Source organism: Podarcis tiliguerta, assembly GCF_965153285.1.
Source record: "Podarcis tiliguerta genome assembly, chromosome: 10".
NCBI lineage: Eukaryota > Metazoa > Chordata > Lepidosauria > Squamata > Lacertidae > Podarcis > Podarcis tiliguerta.
In genome coordinates this window covers 51759386-51781933 of record NC_139543.1, presented here as the reverse complement: position 1 = coordinate 51781933, position 22548 = coordinate 51759386, and the positions used below count along the sequence as shown (strand labels likewise).

Genomic DNA, 22548 nt, shown 5'->3' with positions numbered 1-22548 from the left:
GCGGCGTTCATGAGCCAAAACGCTCAACTTGCAAGGTGTTCAGGATCCAAGGTACAACTGTATTGACTTGACCAATGGCTCACATGAGGTTTAGCCACAAGCTAGTATTCTTTTCAGTAAGACGCACTGCTCAGTGCTGCAGGTAGGTAAGTTTAGATTCTAATCAGCCTTATGGGGAGTGAATTACGGGCTCTTTAGATGGCAACACGTTTTCTTTCACTTACTGCAACATGTGGCATGGCAGCCCTGCTGCATATGGGGCCCATCCTGCTCATTCTGCTGCGTGGGTCCCTGGACATCTCCCCCAAAGTTCTGCCCCGATGGCCCCACTGACACGGCCTCTTGCACTGCCATAGTTCCTTTGATGCGCATTCGCATTACAAGGGCAAGGACTATTTCTGACAATGGATAGAGCAGAGGGAAGACAGCAATGTGGGAGGGATACCAAGGGAAGGGCGGAACTCCACCAGAATTCCATCTGCCTGCTGCAAGTTGCAAGCTTCCATTATTCGCCTCGGCACAAAGGCTTCAAAGAGGGCAATAAATAAGTATCAACTTCCCTCCACGATTCCATGGAAGCAGTTAGCGATCCAAGAACAAAACGGCAGAGAGCTTCTGCAGCGTGTGCCGACGTACAGAGGAGAGTCGTCCCTATACAGCTTTTAAGAAGCATTTAATGGGGGAAGCAAGCACGATGAAGCTCAAAGATCATAAAAGGGCTGCTGCCGGTTGCTCTTTCTGAGAAGTCATTTTGCTACAAGCACAGAGGCTCAGGAAGCACTCCTGGAGAAACGGGGGCTTTTATTAATGCCTTATTCTTAGCCTCTTGCAAAGATCAGATGGGTGCCGGATAGGAGAGGCAGTGCCAGCCATCTTAATGTTTTGTCTGCGAAACTATATTAAACGGTTTGTTTAATATAGTAATGCATCCCACAGTGTGTGACTTGTGAGAAATAACCTTTTCATTTCATTTCTTGTTCTTTTTTTAAGAGTTTATGCGCATGTTGACCCTAGCCCACGAGAGCTGATCATTTGCATCTAGTCCCATATTCAAGACTTGGCTTACAGCATGTTAAGGTAGCAGCAGGTTGAAGGCTGTTATGCACAAACTTTCCAAGTAAGCACCACGTACATTAGGTTGCTTTAGTGCTGCTGAAGCACTGCTTTTCTGCAGTTAGCTGAAAGCGTAATTAAAATGGAAGTTCTGCTCAAGCTCTTAATATAGTACTATATTATCCAGTAGCTTCCTTGCCCATTACTAATATTCTCCTATTATGACTATTCACAAGTTAAGTTCCACCCAGCAAAGATCCCCAGCAACATTAATTAAAAGCTTCCTCTTTGCAGGTCCTGCCTAACTTATGGCTACTTGCTGACTGCAGCTGGAGGATTTGTGATGAAGAACCTCTTGAATAGCCTATCTTAACTGCCCCAGCGTCAGTTTCTGTACCCACATGAAGGATTACCAATTTCTTCAAATTGCTTTTTCTTTTTCTTAAACAATAAAATAGACTCATTCTCTTCACATTCCACCAGGCCAATACTGTACTCTCCAATGAATTATGTCCAATATCTCAGCATTATTCCCAGAATATGGCAACACACTGGACATATGACTCTAGTTGTGGCATAGTCAATGTTGAGCAGAAATGGGCAAGCAAAGTACTACTAAAGCTTTTAAGGGCTCGTGTGCCTTTAATTAAACATTTTCTGTTTGCAGGTCTTGCCCAGGCAGATTGGTGCCACACCTGTGTTATTGTTGCAAAAATATTTGCCAAAACTCAGGCCTGAAAAGATACAAGACACTCCTGAAAACACTGCAATAAAACAAAACCGACAAGTTTGTCACTTGGTCACTACATAAAAAGAGAGCAAACAAATTTCGGGGGAAAGGGCTAGTGTAGAATTAACTTTCATTCGGTTCCCTGGGACAAAAAGTAGGGAAGAAATCAGAAGAGTTCAAGCCAGGGACGACTTTTTCACACAAGGTTATGGTCTTCGGAGTGAATCTTGCAATTTTCAAAGCAGTTTTCTTTATGGGAAACAGCTTCTGCTGTTTATATTTAAAATGTTATACATACACAGTAGCAAAAGGTGGGGTGGTGGCACTTAGCCGACCTTCCTGCAGTGGAGTCACTGTTGGTTATGAGGAGGGAGAGTGGCAGGGAGGTTGACACTGTGCAAACACGCCAGCAAGAGCAACATACTGGCTCCTGCTGGTGTGTTTGCACAGTGCCAACATCCCCACTGCATTGCCCCTCTCCCTCTCTGTAAGCAGCAGCGACTCCACTGTCAGGAGGTTGGATAAACATCACCACATCCTGCCATTCACTACCGTGCATACGAAACAAGCACCCGGGAGTTATGTGATTAGCTCATGGAGCCATTATGCAATGAAGATGGGATCACAGATACTGAGGCTCTCACAAAGTTGGTACCTTACAGACAGATACAAGTTTTCCTTCCTGTTTACCTCCAATCTGCCAGGGGCTGGGTCCCTGCCATGGTCTCCGGAATTACAGTTGCATGCTGGACTGAGGTGTGGGCGGCTACCCCAGTCAGCTGTTGCCAAGCTGGGGGGAGCAGGATCTGCTGAGTACCACTGGGCCAGGCTTGCTGTAGAACAGAACGATCACAAAATTCAGTGCCAACCCGTACTTTTTAAAGAAGAATGTTACAAACTATACCGCACAGAACAGATTCAATGTAAGTCGGCAGGGAAAAAATCCCATGGAACTAATTCAAAGGCAACAAGCGTAGCTCAGTCAGTTTTGGACAAGGCAAAGAGCAGCAATCTATAAAGTCGAGAGGACGTCAACCCAACTTTAAACCAAGGTCTTTTCAAAGACAGCTGTGAAGACAAAATTGCTGGTATTAAAAGCTTAAGTACAAATGCACGTTTCTTATCTGTTGCAGTGGAAGCAGCATAATCCTAGGCAACAGGACTTACTCTCTTGTAGGGGGTGCAATGCTAAGCAGACTTACTTTGGAGTAAGTAAGCTCTATTGAACTCAGTTAGCTTCTGAGTAAATATGCACAGAATCAGGCTGCAAGGGTGTTTAGGGCTGCACTCCGACCTCAAAGTCTGTGTTCAATGGGGCTTACGTTTGGGAAAGTATATACGGCACTGGATTTCACATGCACACCTACTAGGGAATATGCTTCACTGAACCCAATAGGACTTACTCCCAGGTAAGTGTGCACAAAATTGCAGCTATTCGCCCTAGCAGGCTTGCACAGGCAGCCATACACTTTTACTCAGAAGTCCAAATGAGTCCCAAGGGAGCTAGATCGGGCATGGCCCATCTAGCCCAACACCCTGTTCACACAGTGGCACCTAGATGCCCGTGGGAAACCCTCAAGCACAATGGCACCCTCCCCTCCTGTGGTTTCCAGCAACTGGTATTCAGAAGTGTTTCTGCCTCTGACTGTGGATCACTCCTGAGTGATCCTTCATAGGATCAGACTCTCCCCCCCCATCCTTTATTATTTTATTCACATAATATACATTCTTTACAACAGACAACTCCAAAATAAACAGACAACTCCAAAATAAAATCATATGTAACAAAACCATAAGTCTCGTGTTTTCATTTACACTGATCTCCTCTCCGATACCTTTACTTGATATTTCTTGCTGCTTTCTGCTTTCCTTATAGAATCTTTATGAAAATTTAAATCTCTTAAATCCTATACCAATCTTTAAGAGTTTCAATTAATCCCTTCACCTCCCTCCCTCACAGCCCAGTACTTCCCTCCACTATTCACTTTATTTGTTATTCCATCCTTAATATATTATTGTCCTATCTCCTTTTAAACGTTTGCATATTAATTTTTAAGCTCCAGCACCGACTTTTTTCATGTATTCCTTAACGCATTCCCACTCTTTGTTAATTTTTTGATTAGCGTAGCCTCTAATTGGTGCTGTTAATTTTGCCATCTCCGCGAATTCAAGAAATTAGATTCTCCATTCTAATAACTCTGGTATTTATTCTAATTTTTTGCCACAACGATTCTGGCTGCCGCGGTTGCGTAAAGGAATACATTCCTTTGACATAGGATCAGACTCTTGAGTGGGATATTTGAGATGTTGCAGTTTGACTTCGCCCCCAGAAAGCACACACTTCCATTTTCTCCCAAGCCGGATGAATGCCAACCAATACCCATTTGACACCAGTGACTTAAAAAATGTCGTGGGGACTTTTGAAGTAACATAGGCACTATATTATCAAGTAAGTGTTTGAATTGTGAAATGTTAGGTTCCATCAAACAGGTGGGAAGTCCTCTTTTCTTTTGGTATTTTCTTAAGTGGCTCTAGGCGGTGTCAAGGCCTGTTCCATGTGAGCAGCCTCACTGCCATGTAAGCATAATTCTGCACAGACTGTCACCTAAGACATGCGCAAGTGTCATCTTGCTCAAATGACTCAATTTTGGAGTCATATTATATTTTACAAGTAGGTCACATTCAGATTCCCCCTGCATGACACGGCAGGGCAACTTAATCCCTTCTGAGAACAGATTTAAGAAATGCATGTGCTAAAAGATTTGCTTGCTCCTGGAAACCAAGGGTGGCAGCTTAATACCCACAGCTGTGAGCACTCAACACTCCGAAGGCCGAAATTCTGCACAAAAGCACTTTGGATTTCACGCTCAGAAATAATGAATAATTTGTTTCAGGCGTTCAAGAATTGGGAGCAGGCTTTTTTTCCTAGCTGTTCGCATGGAAAAGCTTAACTGGGAGAATCCAGACCACTGGTTTGACTGGGGCACCATCCATTTCCATGGCTAAGCACTCATTTTGTCCTCAGAAAGCCACATAAAGACTTGATCCTATGCATGCTTAGTCAGCTTCCCTTAAAGCCAGCAGGACTTGCTTCTGAGTGAATATGTAGAGCAGAGATGGGGAACCTGTGGCCCTTTGGATGTTATTAGACTACAATTCCCATCAACCCTAGCCCTTGAGTTTGCTGGCTCAGGCTGATGGGAGTGGGAGTTCAACAACATTTAGAGGGCCACACGGTCCTCACCCCTTGTGTATGGTCTGCATGGTGTTTCTATCCAACAGTCAGCCCTAACGTTAGGCAACGTTTGGTGACCACCTCGGGTAGCTGACTCCGGGCATCATGAAAGGGGAGCACATTGTTATTCATTTGTTTTTATTATTATGCTTTTACTGCCAGTGACTTTCTCTCTCAGGTACCAAAATAACTTGGCTGGTCTTGGGTACTAAGCACCCTCACAGGGAGGGGAGGCGTTGCCTGCTCTGCCTAGGGCAGCAAAATGCCATTGTGGGCAGCATGGTAGGGTGCAGGTGTTACCTGACCTCCTGGCAGGTGAGTCGCTGCTACTTACCAGGAGGGGTGAAGCAGCAGTGAGGTCTGCAATGTTCAAACACGCTGGCTGAATGAAGTTGGCACTGCTGCTGGTGTGTTTGCATTACGCTGCCCTCCCTACAACCTCATTCCTCCTCCACTTGTAAAGTAGCCATGATTCACCTGCTGGGAGGTCAAGTAAGTGTCTCTGCCTTACCATACCACCCGTGAGTGGCAAAATGTATTGAGCTGGCATTAGTCTACATCCTCATGAAAAACCCTGATCTTGTGATCTCTCTGTGTGCGCGCGTGCACACACACACACTTCTTTTCCAATTTTTAAGGAAGAAATTCAGGTTCTCTAATTTTGAATTATGGTGCTGGAGGAGACTCTTGAGAGTCCCATGGACTGCAAGAAGATCAAACGTATCCATTCTTAAGGAAATCAGCCCTGAGTGCTCACTGGAAGGACAGATTCTGAAGCTGAGGCTCCAATACTTTGGCCACCTCATGAGAAGAGAAGACTCCCTGGAAAAGACCCTGAGGTTGGGAAATATGGAGGGCACAAGGAGAAGGGGATGGCAGAGGACGAGATGGTTGGATAGTGTTCTCGAAGCTACAAACATGAGTCTGACGAAACTGCGGGAGGTAGTGGAAGACAGGAGTGCCTGGCGTGCTCTGGGCCATGGGGTCACGAAGTGTCGAGCACAACTAAACGACTAAACAACAACAAATGCAATATTGATTCCCCTCCCCACCAAAAGGACAAGCCCTGACCAGGAATCATGGCGGTCCTACCTTAATAGGTCATATCTCTTTAAGAAGCTGCAGCTATGCTTACAAAGAGTGCAACCAGAGCTGCCTCTCACCTGTACAGTCAGGCAAACTGATATAGTTGCCTCATGTGGGTAAAAACAAATCCTAAAAGGTTGGATGTGATGACTGATTTTTCACCACCTGCTCCAGGAGTTGCATGCAGCACACTTCATCTGACTTGCATATCACATTTCCTGCAATCAACATCTCTGAAGATAATATACCAGCTTCAGCCCATCAGCCTTACCCTTCCAGTGATGTTGGACGTAAATATTTCACAGTATCGGGACCTTAAAGCAGGGTTGCTATTTCCCCCCTCCTGCCAAAATCTCAACAGGCACAGCTTTCTACCTACTGGGGACAGCTGCACCTTTTGAATTATTGTCTGTCATGTAGCTCTTAAATGCACAGCATCTCCAGCTAGGAAAGAAGGTGGCAACCTAGAAATGTTCTTCAAAGAGGTCAGTTTCTAAATTGAGAGCTGTGAGGGCTTAAGCATCCATAGATGTCACAGCCTGTGGGCCGGAAGCCCTTTTCCCAACTTGACGCCCCTTCAGATATTTTGGCCAAAAATTCCCATCATTCCTGAACGTTGGCCCATGCTGGCCAGGGCTGATGGAAGTTGAAGTCCAAAACACATGGAAGGCACCAGGTTGAGGCTGGCTGTTACCTGATAGTTTCATGTGTTACTTGGAATTTATTCCTTTGAACCTCTATATTAATTGTTTATTGCCGTGATGTTCTGAACCTCTAGATCCTTGCTGGGGGACTACCTGTTTCGTTCGAAAAGTTCAGGGTGGGGAACCTATGGCTCAACAAACGTTGCTGTACAACTACCCTTCTGTCACCTGTCACAACTATATACGATATATACGATATCTTTATTGTCACTGTCCCATGCAGAACAATGAAATTGAAAAACTACATAAAACTACATAAAACATTCAAAAACCCCTAAAAACTCTGAAACCTCATTTTAAATAATTCGTCCTAACAAACCCTGACTCCCCTCCAGGGAGCTCTCAGTCACAGCGTCTGCATGCGCCGCCATCTTGGACTTTCACCTAATCTTGGGAGTGGCCCTTTATGAAAGTGCAGGATTTGTTTTTTAATTTTTGGGGGCTCCTGAAGAATGTAAAAATCCCAGGCTGTGCTCACACTTCAATATTTAGCTACTGTTTAAGTGGTACCATGATTCTACGGACAGTCTCCACTACTCCCTTAGCGTTCGGCTTAGCCCCATGTTTTGAGTCTGTCTACTGGGATTGCCAGTTGTACTAAGGCCAACTGAGAAGTCTGGAATATGTTTGGGGTCTGAGTTTTGAAACTGTACACGCTCACAGCCAGACCATTTCACACGGTGCTTCGGTCCAAATATTTTACATATTTACGTTTGCAAAATTCACTTACTTTCTTTTAGCTTTGGGAGGAAACAAACCCTCCTCCTTTCTCGTTCGTCCTTTTGAATTGCTCCCATTTATTTTATTTTTAAATGAGATGGGTAGGTCTGTCTTTCCATCCTGCTCCCACCCCCCTTCCCCTCGAGTGGCCACTTGGAAAAGGATGGCGTGCTTTTCATGGAGGTGGACTTCATTCATGTCAAAGAGGCAGCTGCTTAACAAAGACTCTTCATGGGAACAGGAGGCACCACTCAGTTAATGAAAAGGAAATCAGGCAAGCTTCAAGTTCTTTTCCATACTGCCTTTCCCAGATAAGCTGGGCTGGCAGCAGGCAAAAGGAAAAGGACTGAACTAACACTCGCTGGAATGCTATCCAGGCAAGGCAACGCTTTGGCAGGATTTTGGAGTCTGCTGATGCCTGAGAACGCTGGAATGCTCTGGCATAGACAACGACATTCGCTCTGACGCACCGATTCAAATTGAATTAGTCTGGAATACAAGGGGGCTCATATAATGGGATGGTCAGAGTCCCCAAGGCTGCATACGCACGGCTACGTTGAAAGCACACGGCTTTCCCCAAAGAATTCTGGGAACTATAGTTTGCTATGGGTGCTGGGAACTGTAGCTCTGTGAAAGGTAAACTATAATCCCTGGGATTCTTTGGGGTGCTTTAAATGTAAGGTGCGTATGCAGCCTAAGTGTCTGGCAGCACAGCCTAAGTGTTTGGCAGCTGTGGTCGAATGCCCCGCACCCTGTATGGAGCTGCCTTATAAAGAGTCAGACCTTTGCTGCACCTGACCTAAAATGACCTCTGCTATATTACTAGTGCACCACGTTCAGTGATGTCATTATTAATATTTAGACTTTATTTCCCTAACATAATGAAGAGAAGATGTAGAACAGATCGTTCATCCTCAATGTCTTTTTTCCCCCCTTTGGGACAAGTGGATTTTTTAAGAATGGAGAGATACAAATTCTGTGAAACTGCATGGTGTTCTCAGGCGCCATTAGACTGAGTCCATAGACCACTTAATGAATATACAAATTTGTCACTGACTCCAGCCCAAATTCATAGGAATCTAAATGAAACAAAGTCAAGAAATATCAATATATAATCAACATTTTTAAATCGGCAATCACCATGAGTAGGAATCATTAAATGTGGGGGAAAAGGAATAGTGTTGTGTTGAAGAATCATCTTATTAAATGCAGATGTTCCTCACTGTATTTTCCTATGCCTTTTATTTTATGTCTCACACTCGTAAGTTTTTAATTAAAGTACTCACACTATACCTCGTAAACTTCTTCCCCACCCCTAGCCCTTTTTGAACCTTTTCTAACCCCTGGGTTTTTATTCACCCTGATCCCAGGGGGTCGATAGTGACAGCTTTGGGGGATCTGCATTAGTGAGATACTCTAGGGAATTAAAAGCTGGTGGGTAAAAAAACCTGCAGCATCATGAGCCCTTTAATAGTCAAAATCCAAATTAACATCTACACACGTGGCACTCTCCTAATTCATAAACTGAAAAAATAGTTGCTCTCTGCATCCAGTTCTTTGCGTTATGACTGGCAGCTTACAGTAAGAGCTGTTCGACAGTGGAACGGACTTCCTCGTAAGATGGTGGACTCTCCTTCCTTGGAGGTTTTTAAGCAGAGGTTGAGTGGCCATCTATCATGTACGATCAAGTTGAGATTCCTGCATTGCAGGAGATTGGACCAGATGACTCTCAGGGTCCCTTAAACAACTCTAAAATTCTACGGTTCTATTCAAATGTACCTGTGCTAAAAGTCCTGGCTGGATCTGAAGGGGCTGAGCCCCAGGAGCCTGAGTGACGATTGGAACAGCGTTCTCCATCCGGACTGAATACCCAGCATGCTTTGAAGGGGACGTCTGTAACCCTGTGCAATGAAAAGAAAAGATAAATAGTGTTAGCCATCATCAGTTGCTTTTCTAGGAACAAGCACCTTAAACTCTCCTGGGCAACTCTCCTTTCTGGCCAGGACTTTCTGGTTGACAATCATGCCATTTTATCACATCAAAACCTGCCATTTGAACATGTCTCTCCTCACATTCCATGCGATGGCCGAAGCGGATTACTCCTGGTTTAGGTGAATAAATTGTTATCACTCAGAACCATAGGCCAGAACGATTCAATACAAATAGAAACACAAAGCAAATACAGAAGCACAGGTCAACGTAACGTGTTCCACTAAACACGCATACAATAAAAGAATTGAACTATAAGGCTTCCCCACCCAAACATAGGGCCCACAGACCCTCCACATAGATTAATATATGGGTGCTACAAATACAAGGGAGAAGAAGAATACCTCGTTCACCCTACTAGGACTTTTTTTGAAGGTTGGCTCTGCTATTTCCAGCAGTACCTCAGGCAAATAATCATTAGAAAGGAAATTACTAGCTTTAGATTTCATAAAGCCTGAAACTGTAATTCTAGCATCATCACCACCACAGCTCAGATCTATCAATTTATTTCAGGAGAAATTTGATTTTCCACTAGCTAGCTTTTTCTTAGGCAGGAAGGAGTTTCTCCTTTGTATTATTCCACCTTATTGCTGACCAAACCGCGGGAGGCAGTGGAAGACAGGAGTGCCTGGCGTGCTCTGGTCCATGGGGTCACGAAGAGTCGGACACGACTAAACAACTAAACAACAACAACAACCTTATTGCTCTCCGCAATGTCTATACATGGTTATAATAATATGTCAACCTAGACTGGGCATTCAATTCCAGTTGTGGCCTAGCCAATGATAAGCAAATCTGGACCCACTAGGCCAGTTTTTAGCATCTCTGAAAATCAGGTTCTACAGTCCTGTGAATGTAGACTATACCTCAATCCAATAATTGAGGCTCTGTAGACTATACCTCAATCCAATAAAGGAGGCTCTTCTACCCAGATACTTTTTTGCTTCCCTCACCATTTGAGACAGTTCCTGCTTGGTGGTGGCACTCTTACTGTGGAATGCTCTCCCCAGGGAAACTTGCCTTGCACCTGCCTTGACATCATTTGGGAGCCAAGGAAACACGTTCTTCTTTTCATAGACTGCTTAAAATCCACTGTGAATTAATTTTATGCTGCTTTTACATCTGCAGACTCCTTTTATGCTACTTCTGCTGATTGTTTTAATGTTGCTGTTTTAATCTGCCTTATTGTAATTTAATATACGCAATAACACATTTCATACACCATACGCTCATAAAAAAGAGAGCTATACCCAACCTTACAAAGGCTTAGTGGTTTTAACTTTTTGTAAGTCACCCTGGGAAGCTGTTGGAGGGTGAGGTATAAATCCCTGTGATAAATTAAATTAAATAAACAGAAATGAGGACCTGCCAACTCAGAGCAAATATGCTGCATTCGGAAGGCTGAAAAGAGTATAGCGATAAGGATATAACTGAGTCAAATGATACTGAAACACTTTGTGAGCCTTCAAACTCTCTTGGTTGATCTTGAACTGTGATATAGGAACCACCAGCGGTCGCTTTGCCCTTTCAAGTCAACCCTGAAACCGCAATGACAGCAACAGAGGAAAGCCAGATGGTTGTGACGGTAACAGAGGAAAAGCCAAGTGATTCACTGAGCTTTCCATCACATACTGAAGAGGCCAGCTAGCTTCAGTGTAAATGTTAACACACAATCAGGTTGGCAAAGGCAGAGCTACATGTTTGTTGGGTGGGGTGGAGAAGTGTGGTACCTAGTTGAACACCAGGGGTTGGGAACCTGTGGGCCAAGACTGACCCACGAAGGGGTCCAATTTGGCCTGCAAGGTCAGTTCACCCAAACCACGACCACCCGCAGACACCACTGTGTGCAGTTACCAAAAAGAGTGCTGCTGGAATCAGCTAGTCCACCTTTTTGTCTCCTCCCCAAAATCACCAATCACCCTTCTCCCTGCCCCAGTCTGGGACATATAACCCACACAGGGTTTTGCCTCTTTGGAATGGACCACTGAGAAGTGGGAATGGTGGCTTGACTTCAAGAGAAATAAATTTAAACAATTAAAACCCCAAACAGCAACACTTCAAGACACAGGGCCTGGATATGAAAAAACAACAACAGCAAAACAAGGCAGAAGGAACAACAAAAAGGAGGTGCGTTTCCATTTCCTTCTGAAAAAGAGAAGAAATTCTGTGCTTGTGGTTTTTTTAATCTGTTTATGTTTTGTATTGCTTTGAATGGTTGCTACTGTCCTTGAGCCGTTGGGATGGGGTGGAGTAGGAATTAAACAGAGTCAATACATCTATTTTTGTGCCACTTCCCAATAGCTTCCCAATACAGGCGGGCTGAATGCCACAGCTGAAAAAGAGACATCTCCGTCTCCGGAGGAAGCGCCGCCTGTTGCTACACACAAGGGGAGAAATTAAGACTCCAGCAGCCTGTCATCCTTTCTGCCGTCCTGCCTTTTGAGCTGAAGAAATAATTGAGGATAAAAATTTGCCCAAAATAGTCAAAATGCCCTTTGTAGCTTTTGTAAATAAGACTCAGGGGACTTTTCAGGATTTCACCCTCGAGCTCTTTTATGTTATTTTAACCCCGCATAAAAAGGATAAAACGTCTGCTGCACAGCAGTGCGCCGAGACATCAATATCTGCAAAGAACTTTAATATCTTTGGATAAAAATGAGACAGAGAGAGAGAGAAGGAGCCAGGTGGCAGCAGCGCAGGCTGCCAGACGGCAGCAGAACCCAGATGTGTGCGAAGGCAGGGACAGCTCCTGGGCAGAAGAAATTGGTCTTTTCTTCAGTTTCCCTGTCCCAAATCCCACCAAGCAAACCCCCTCCCAAAAAACTGTCCATGGCTGTAGTGCATTGCAACCCAACCCATGCACATCAACCTCCACCCTTGTCCAAGACATCTGCCAAAGGTTAGGATCGCATCACACAGCAGTGTATTGGGTGCAGCTATACTGATGGGTCAGGGGAATTTTCCGTCTTAGGCAAAGCTTTGATTTACTGAGTCATGCTTTTCTAACCTGATGGCTTAGTCCTGGAACTTGCAGGGTTTCAACCCTGCCCAGATCTCATTCCTCAGGTGAGGGGCAAGAGGAGCAGAGCCCTCCAGAAGATCTCCACCCTGCTCATGATCTGCAGGAGCCATCAAATCTGGACATCCCTTTTCCCAGGACTAGAGGTCCCCACACCAACTAGCTAGGTCCCTAGCTCATGTGCATACCCACCCACCCTTTCTCCCAGGAACACAGGAGCAGAAGGTTCGGTGAGACAGGCACGGGCTTCAGAAATGGCCAGTTAGCTGCCCATGAGGCTACTCAGCATAGGAGGAAGCACATGAAAATACCTATTTGATCAGAGCCTGAATGAAAGCCAGGAACGGTAGAGGTTCCAGCTCTTATGTAGGCCTCCAGTCTAAGCTCTCACCCAAGCTCCGTCCTTCCTGACCTGAGGAAACAGGCAGTTATTCTACTCCTTTATGGGTCTGCCCAAAACCCATGTGGTTTCCCCTAATGGGGACAAAGAATAGCTTAGCTGCAGCAGCAGCACTATAAGCTTTTCTGAACCAATGCCCAGGCTGAATCTATGAAATTATCTGCAGGAGGATTATTTCTCAGTCGCGTTACTAGCCAGGAAAACGGAGTTAGTTAACATTCCAAGAGAGACTCATTTCAGACACCATACCCGTAAGGGCACCGAGCGGACCAGGTTGGCAATCAACCAAGCATTACTTTAACCCAAGCCTCACAGCACTCCAGCTACTAAACTACTGCAACATGCTCTGCATGACTTTCACCGACGACATTTCGGAAGCTGCAAAGGGCCAAGGAAGTCTTGCCTTCTCGTGCAGCTGCATCACCAGGAGCACATTTATGCTACCACTTCAGGAGATACATTTTGTCTCCCACAGACTTCTTGATTATTATTAAAATACAGTGGTACCTTGGTTCCTGAACGGCTTAGTTGTCGAACAAATCGGCTCCTGAATGCCACAAACCTGGAAGTGTTCTGGTTTGCAAACGTTTTTCAGAAGTTGATCGTCCGCCGAGGCTTCCGCTTGAGTGCAGGAAGGTCCTGCAACCGATCGGAAGCCGAGCCTTAGTTTTTGAATGGTTTCGGGAGTCGAACAGACTCCCGGAATGGATTAAGTTCGAGAATCAAGGTACCACTGTACTCAAATACTCTGCCGCGAAGCTCCAGTTCAGACTATACCAGATCTAATCTGTCTAGCCCAAGATCAACTACCCTGCTTGCCTGTGGTTCCTCAAGGAACCTCAGGAAGAGGCCTTTCCATCTTTTTACTGAGGCTCCTAAGGACTCAGCCTGGGTGGCCCTGAATGCAACACAGGTCCTCTTCTTCTGATTGGTGGCCCCTCCCTGGTTGATGCTGCCTCCACAGTCAGAGTCAGGGATGCCTCTGAACGCCACAGGAGGGGAGAGTGCTCTTGTCCTAGGGTCCTGCTTGCGGATTTCCCACGGGCATCTGGGTGGCTGGACTGGATGGGTCTTTGGCTAGCAGGGTCTTCTTAAGTTCTACCTGGGTTTCGTTTTTTGTTTCTGCCTGCCAAGCATATCTCCTTTGTCAACGCTAGGAGCATCCCAGAGAAATGCACGGGCCCGATAAGCAGAAAGGCTTCGAATGAGACAAGGGAATGGCAGGTTTGTAGCAGATCAGCAGCGTCTCTTACCTTGGAAGCCTGGAGGGCACACGATGAGGGCTTGCTGGAAGGGGTCGGGGCGAGCACATATCTGCGCCGTCCCCGTCTGCAGGGGGACGCTCCTCTGGGCCACCGCGGCCATGGAGGCTGCCGAGGGCTGGTAGAGTGCAGATTGGTAGTTTAGTATGGAGACTTCAGGGTTGGCTAAGGAAATAGTGGCACTGGTGGTGGAGGTGGGAGCCAGGGTAGTGGCCTAAAGGAGTGGTGGGATTTAAAATGGAATAAAAACATAATATGAAGGAGATGGCAATGTTGGAAAAAAGATAATAATAATAATAATAATAATAATAATAATAATAATAATAATGGAAGGTAATATAAATAAGGCAAGACAACAAGTTGCAAAAAGGAAAGGCAAACAACATAAAGAAGGGCAGCAGAAAGAGGGGAGGAGGGTATAAGTAAAAAGGTGGAAGCTAAGGATGAGTAAGGATGAATACTTTTCTAAGTGCCATTGCATGCACCACTGCTCTGCTCATGATTGAGAAATGACCAGAATACAACAACAATGGCAACAACTGGGGAACACTGAGCCTGCAGTCCCGTCCCCCCCCAAAGCAGCCAGTTGCATCAAGGTCAGGAATGTGTCACAGCCAACATCCCCTGCAGTGTGTGTGTGTTTTGTGTGTTTTCTACCAGTCCAATTCAATACATGTCTACTCTGAAGAAAGTACCACTACGTTCACTGAGACTTCATCTCGCGTAATCGGGCAAAAGAATGCAGCCTGCATTTCTTGTGTGTCTGTATATGAGAAAGAATGCAGGAGGGTAAGTGCACTGTTGTCATGCAGGTACAGAATGGCGCATATACGTTTCTGCCTATGAAAAGGAAGACTGGAAAATATTTTTATGTGTTTAATTCCTTAATCCTATAATGTGTGTGAATGACTTGATCCGCAGTTGGTGGCTTGGCTGACTTTGATGAGTTACCTGCTCGGCACACCGACTGTTTTCCGCTTTCTGAATGAGGTTTGTGGATTACATGACTCTGTATGGTCCTTATATTAGGTGTGGGTGACAGCAGGGTATTTGCAGGCATATGCAGTTACTAGATACTGGGAGAATTTTTGGTGTTTCTGCATACCAGATTTTTAAAAAAGATTTTAAAAATTATTTTTTCAAGAAACACGTATTCTGTTCAAGAATTTGGATTCTTTAAAACCAAGAACATCTGCTGAGGGTGAGTGGGAAGAAAAATATATATGCAAACCTGTCTTGTCCCTCGAAAGGCTATTTCCTTCTCCTCCACCTGTAGAGGTGGAATGACAAAGAAGGAAGTCTATCAGACTCTCCTCATGAAATTATGGACTGTTGAGGGCAGCTATGGAAGCTATGGAAGACTGAAATAATGGCCTTATAGTGAGTCAATTGATTGGTCTGTTTACTCTGACTGAGAGAAGCTCTCTTGGGCAGAGAGGGCTTTCTTTTAGGTAGAGCAGCCAGGAATTTATTGTGGGTCCCTTCGCTGACCTATCGCCCATCCTATAAATTGCAAGTGCCTTTCTTTTGCACCAAATGCCAAAATCTTGAGATCACACGGAGTGGGGAATATACAGATCCCTTTCCACTAATAAGAGTTAATCAAGAATCTGGTGAAGTCTTTGTGTGTGGAAAAGTTTCAAAGAGAGTTGGCCAAGCCTGCATACACACACGCAAACACACACAGAGACTGCATTATGATGGTTCCCCTCACCTGGTTATGAACTGTATTGAGCTGGTTGTTGAAGGTCATGGTAAGGTTGGTTGATGTGCTTGGGGCCACATGGGTGATGAATGGGGTCTTGCTCTGATTCACTGTGTCGTACATGTTCACCCGCCGCTTGCAAATCTCCATGTTCTGGAAACAGGACTTGACACTGTTTATGAGAAAGAGGGCATGAAGAAGCAAGAAAGCCAAAGGGATACTGCCCATTTCACCACTGATGTACATACACCACAAACTTAAATTGTTTGGTAGACATGACTTCTTTCTAGGAAATAAAGAGAACTGCCATTTTGGCACAGGAGTGACAAGAGGCAGCTAGTAGTCCCAACCCTATCAAACTCGCCACGCTACAGTTCCCGAGATTGTTTGAGAGCAGCTATGGAAGCTACTGTTACAAAACAGAAACAAGGATGTAATGTTGGTGTGTTCCAAGGCTCAAAAGCATCACAATGATCTGTACTATCTATGAAGCAAACATCTTGATCAGTTGTGAATCACGGCCTATTTTCTGTGCAGTTTACATTGTTGCTTGTTGTCCTCAATGCTTAAAACCATTCCAGCCCTGAAACCAAACCTCAGCAAGTTTAAATATTCTAGGAATGCCAGGAGAAGCCCCTGCTCTGAAACACACTACAGAGAGCAGTTCCAAAGCTGAGTCCCTGCTAGTAACGTTATCCCCTGTAGCAAGCAAACTCAGTGGACGCTCCTTACCATTTTCTGCCCCTTCATTTGTAAGGATCAAATCAAATAAAAAGGAATGCAACTTTACGACAGTTTGGATGTCATGCATGAGCACATTCCTTTAGTCGTGCAAAGAAGCTCTACTGCAAGAAATATATTCTCTGGGGTCAATAAGTCCAGCTTCCCACTTTGTGGCAAGATTCCAGAGTGATCAATAGCTCCTACTCATTCAAACACCTCTTAGCATGTAACTACAGGTTACTTGAAAACACCCAGCTGCTGCTGAAAGTAAGAGTCCCGTGTCTTGCCGCCCTCCTGACCTCTGTCATGTTTAATACAGCTTATCTTGTCTTGTGGTATAAAAATGGAACTCATAGCCAAATGATGTGGGGCAAGGGCGAGCAAATGCAAAACGCCACGACATCACAGCAGCAGGCAAGTTGCGCTTCACATTACAGAAGTGTGTTAATGAGGCTTGTGGCTGCCATTTTCAGAAGTGGTTTCCACCCTCAGGAAAGAAAGTGTTCCCATGACTTCCCTCAGCACCTTTGGCCACATTTACACCCTACATTTAGAGTGCTATTAAACTACTTCAAACAGTCACGGCTTCCCCGCAAAATATTCTGGGAACTGCAGTTTGTTAAGGGTGCTGAGAGTTGTTAGGAGATCCCTATATTTCCCTCAGAGAGGGACAATTCCCAGAGTTCCCCGTGAAGAGGGGCTGATTGTTCAATAACTCTGAGAGCTGTAGCTCTTGGAAGGGAATAGGAGCCTCCTAACAACTATAAGCACTTATAATGAACTACAACTCCCAGAATTATTTGGCGGAAGCCATGACTGTTAAAAAGGTTCACCTGGCGCATCTTTAGGCACCAAGCGAAAACGTCCCTCTTCAACCAGGCCTTGGACTGATTAATATTGTACAGCCTTTTAAATGTGTCTGTAGGAAGGGGAGAATATTGTGTTGTTTTTTGTACTAACTATTAATTTGTGGTTTTATCCTGTTTCTTGTGAACCTCCCTGAGATCTTTGAATGAATTTATTAAGTTTATAAATTTAATATAAAATAATAATAAATAGATAAAATAGAAGCGGCACCATAGGGTTTTAAACATGTATGGTGTGAATGTGGCCTTTCCTTTTTTCATTTTTTTTAATTAAAGGTTTTCTTGAATTACAAAAGTACATAGAGTGTCTCTGTTTTCCATTCATAGAAACTTTTCTCTCACCCTGCTAGGATGACAGACAGATCCTGGCAGTGAAACTTCTGCTTTTTGGAGTCCACTCACCTACCTTATCCTCCCACAGAGTTATTGCATGAAAATTAATCCTACCACCTGCAGAAGGTAGGGAACAGGTGAACAAGCCACTGAAACAAATTGCTCATTCCTGAATAATGTCTCACTGGCCCAGATCTGTTAAAGCAACTCAGTTTAGGCCTTGTCAGGATCAGGAGATGGCAGCCACACTTATCAAAACATTCTTGCCATGATAATGGTTTTCCTGGCATCCATGTTCTGTTGGTATTCACTCTGCTTGGCTGCGACTCAAATTCAAAGCACATTTGAGCAGACGCTGCTCTGAGACCTGCAACCCAAAGTAGAGAGAAAGGAGCTTACTGGGTGCTATGGGGGAAGTCCAGCAAGTGCGTCATGGTGACAAATGGGTGGTTGAGGGTTTCAATCGGTGTTATCCTCTTATCCGCATCTATCGTCAACATCTTCTTTAACAGATCTATGAACTCCCGCCGGTCTGCCTTTTCAACCAACATATCACTGCCTTCCAAGTCTGTTGTCATATTCACCTGAAAGGAAAAACTGAATCAGTAGCAAAACTACATTTCTGGAAGTCCTGGCCCTAGAGAAATCACACCTAGCCTGATGCCTACACGTGTTTGGCAGGATCAGGGGAACAGCCTGCGAAAGATCGAAGATTCGCAGAGTCCTCAACCACGCAGGCAAAGTTAGCATGCAGACAGTCTCCCTTTGTGCAAGTTGCTTCACAGCAGGCATAGGCAAACTCGGCCCTCCAGATGTTTTGGGACTACGACTCCCATCATCCCTGACCACTGGTCCTGTTAGCTAGGGATGATGGGAGTTGTAGTCCCAAAACATCTGGAGGGTCGAGTTTGCCTATGCCTGCTCCACAAGTTATGACAAATGCATGGAGGGCCGTTACATGTACTGTGATGTACACACATAAGGCCCTTCACATGGCACCAAAGGCATGGCCGAGGAATATGACCAGTGAGTGCAGCAGCAACAAATTGAGTAGGCCCACAGGGGTGTGTTCCCCATATTATTTAAGCATATAACACCAAAATTCTCCAACAGTTTGCACAAGAATGGAGAATACATTGTTATCCTGCGGTGGGTTATTTGGCTGGGTATTACCCTGAATATTTCACCAACGTTCTTACCTGTGCCATATCATCCAAACAATTGAAAATATACTTTCTTGCTTCTTTTGACTTGATCCCCGTCTCTGCCTCATGATCATCCGGTGTCTGTTCAGAATCAAGAAAAAGTCAGTTACCTGCATCTGCTCTGAACTCTATTTAACCTGCATTGCTACTCCAGGTAGGCACCACAAAACCTTCCACCCCTTTCGGCCGAGTTCCCAAGTAGAATTATTGGCTGTTTTACATATTGTCCATCTCACATGAAATTGCACAGGAATTGAAGTAAATCCATGAGTTTCGAGACCACTGCTAAATTTTCATCAGATGTGAGCTGCAGACTCGGTAACACACGGTTGTAGAGGGAAACGGTGGCATCCTTCCCCTATTCAATGCTTGTTTAAAGCTTTTTTACATTATTTGTGGGGGGGCAGGGAACAGGGTCATGCTACTAACAGAACAGATGCAAGGAATAGATGTTTGGTCACCCTATACTTGGAGCCCCACATGGCTTTGGGGGTTTTTTTTGGGTGCTACCACACTCAATGGACGCAGGTGGCGCTGTGGGTTAAACCACAGAGCCTAGGACTTGCCGATCAGAAGGTCAGCAGTTCGAATCCCCATGACGGAGTGAGCTCCCGTTGCTCAGTCCCTGCTCCTGCCAACCTAGCAGTTCGAAAGCACGCCAGTGCAAGTAGATAAATAGGTACCGCTCCGGCGGGAAGGTAAACGGCGTTTCCGTGCGCTGCTCTGGTTTGCCAGAAGCGGCTTAGTCATGCTGGCCACATGACCCGGAAGCTGTACGCCGGCTCCATTGGCCAATAAAGCGAGATGAGCGCCGCAACCCCAGACTGGACCTAATGGTCAGGGGTCCCTTTACCTTTACCATACTCAACAAATGGCAACCACAGCCTTTCCCCTCACTATATTTATATTTATTGTAAGAGCAATGTGGTGGTGTATAGAATTAGTTTCTGGATGTTTGGCCTGTGTTTGAAACAGGATGATGTATTAAAGGGGCTTTTGGTTTGATCCGGCATGCCTCATCTGATGTTCTTATGGAAAGAGACAACATCCTCTCCCAAAACAATCCCAGCAGGGCGGTGAGAAGGAGTCCAGCCTACTTCATTGAGCCCTTTCTATGAATCTGCAATCGTTTTGAAGACCTGAGGCATTAATTTGCCAAGCCACCCAAAAGCCACATCACGTTGTTGCAGCAACTGCCTATCAGCCCGCCTTAATGCCCACAGGCCTCAATAATGTTTCGGCATTATGAGATGCAGGCCCCGACGAAGGAAGCTGAGAAGCAACATCTTCACCTTTAGCCTCCACAGCGGATACGGCGAATCTGTATCTCTGTTGAAAAATCTCGTAGTCTTCGTCCCTGCGCTCAGTAAATACTCAGCTGGCAAGCCCTGCGTCTGCGAAATATATCGGATCTGTAAGAGAAGGATAAGAAAGAAGCCCAGATTTATCTTGCCGGGATCTGTAGTAGGTTGGGGGCTGGAATAGGGGAGGGGGCTCTTTAGGTATCTAAAGCAGCAGAAGAAATAATGGGAGGAAATGAGAGTGAGGGCATGGAAAGTTTGCCTCAAACCAAGGACTGAAAAGGAAGGCAAGGGCCCACAAACTTTAACCATTAGTAATATTTATGATGTATTAAGAGGCTAAATAACTAGGTGCTATAAAATTATCTTTCCTTCTGCAGTTAAACTCCACCGCACTCCTCTTTTAGCCTTTGAAGCCTGCGGACATACGTTGCTTTATCCATAAACTGCAAAGATAAAGGGAGAGCAGTGAAGGTATAAGAGTGTGCGTATGCCTTGCGGGCATGCTTTATTTGCCAAAGAGCCTTTTACAACTTTGGCTTTGATCCTCAAATGTTAATTTCAGGAAGACTTGTTTGAGCAAGATGCCATGAAGGCCGGGTTGCGTCCCCTCCGCCATCTTTTTCCAAATGAAAGAAGTTTAGGTCTGTATGTTCCATCCCACCAAACAGCTCTCACCACGGACAGCTGGTAGCCCCAGGGCACATCCTACATGAAGATGCAACCAACCACTTCAGTGGGGTTCAGATGAGCATCACAATGTGGATAGGAAGGCATAAGAATTATCGTCTACGCCCCTAGACAAAGAAGCTGAGGTCATGTGCATCCTTTGCGTGCAGCGGCCCCCAGGAATAAATCCCTGGAGTCCCTGGTTTTAAAAAGAAGCAGACCGAGACTCTGGAGAGCTGCTGCCTGTCAAAGTGGACAGTGCTGTGAAGGATCAATAATCCAACCTGGTACAAAGCACCTTCCTAAGTACCTATTAGCTATATGAGCAGAAATCTGTTTCCATGGAAGGCTCTTTTTTGCCAGATTGGAGCATATTTGCTGAATTTGTGGTATGACCATTAAAACTCTTCTGTCTGCTTGCCTCGTAACATGAACCTATTTTATACTGCGAATGTGTTCTATTTTTATTTGATTGGTTCTAATATTTATAGAGCTGGTGCCAATTATCATAATACTGTCTACTGGTTTAAGCTGCCATTTTTGTTTTTTATATTATTATTTCATTATTGTCAAACGAACAAACAAACAAATTTCTTGAACACAAGCAAGGAGGCGAACTGGGGCTTTGCACCGACCATCTTCCAAATGTCGCCTCTAGAAAAAGTCTCAAAGACCGTGGCAGTGAAACTGGGGAACTGGGAAAGGCAACTCCAGATTTTGAAAAACTAGATTTTGGCTGCATAGACTTTTGTGCTGGTTATAGTCGCAGATATTTGGCATTCAATGGATGGTTGAGCAAAAGGTAGGGTTGCCACCATTTTTTCTGGCCTTGCTCCTGTTTCTTTAAGGAGCAGCCCGATAAGCAGAAAATTAAGCAGGCAAAATGCTCTGCAACATGGAGAGAAGCGATGGGCAAGGCTTTATCTGCTTAATTGCCTTTGTGTCGTACCACTGCTAAAGGCACTGGAACAAAACAGGCGATAATGCCAGTAACAGGCTCACCAACTTTTTTTTCTGAGAAGCTCAACAGCTGCTTGACAATAAGCAAAGTTTTTGCAGGCAACGTTTTTCCCATCACTGTGCTACCTTCAGTGTTAAACCGAACGGTGGGCTCCTAAGAAAACAGCCTAGCCCAAGGATCTCCCTGCCCTTTGACTTAGGCCTCTGCTGCTGCCCCTCCTACGGCGATGATGCAAGAGGAGTGTTAACGTGAATGAGCGCTCACTTGCTTCTCAATCCTTAGAATGGGAATGGGGAACTTGCAGCCCTTCTGAGGTTCTTGGACTACAATTCCCATCATCCCTGACCTGGGTTGGGGCTGATGGAAGATGGAGTCTAGCCATGCCTGGAGGGCCACAGGTTCTCCACCTCTGACTCAGAACATGTCCTCAGTGGCAACAAGAGGCAACTGATACTGCAACGTAGATAACAAATAAACCTGCATTGATACTTGCTGTTACAGTGGAGTAAGGATGCCTGCTTTGTTCACTGTTTGACCAGACACCCATCTACAGAGCTTCCTAGCCACCTGGAAGTTAGACTCTTGCT

At 45.1% G+C, this 22548-nt stretch overlaps 1 protein-coding gene across 6 annotated transcripts in view; it reads right to left on the bottom strand.

Moving 5' to 3' along the window:
• Positions 1–22548, bottom strand: part of HIPK2 (homeodomain interacting protein kinase 2) — a 160348-nt gene that overhangs the window by 17800 nt on the left and 120000 nt on the right. For 4 of the 6 annotated variants that reach the window (XM_083401341.1, XM_083401344.1, XM_083401340.1 and 1 more), the window contains exons 4-10: positions 20323–20442; positions 19025–19111; positions 18225–18409; positions 15913–16075; positions 14190–14412; positions 9308–9429; positions 2474–2616 (exon numbers count right to left, since the gene is read on the bottom strand). In XM_083401341.1, coding sequence (XP_083257467.1) covers positions 2474–2616; positions 9308–9429; positions 14190–14412; positions 15913–16075; positions 18225–18409; positions 19025–19111; positions 20323–20442 — 1043 coding nt within the window. The remainder of the gene's footprint in view (positions 1–2473; positions 2617–9307; positions 9430–14189; positions 14413–15912; positions 16076–18224; positions 18410–19024; positions 19112–20322; positions 20443–22548) is intronic. The other 2 variants (XM_083401345.1, XM_083401343.1) reach the window with 1 other exon arrangement.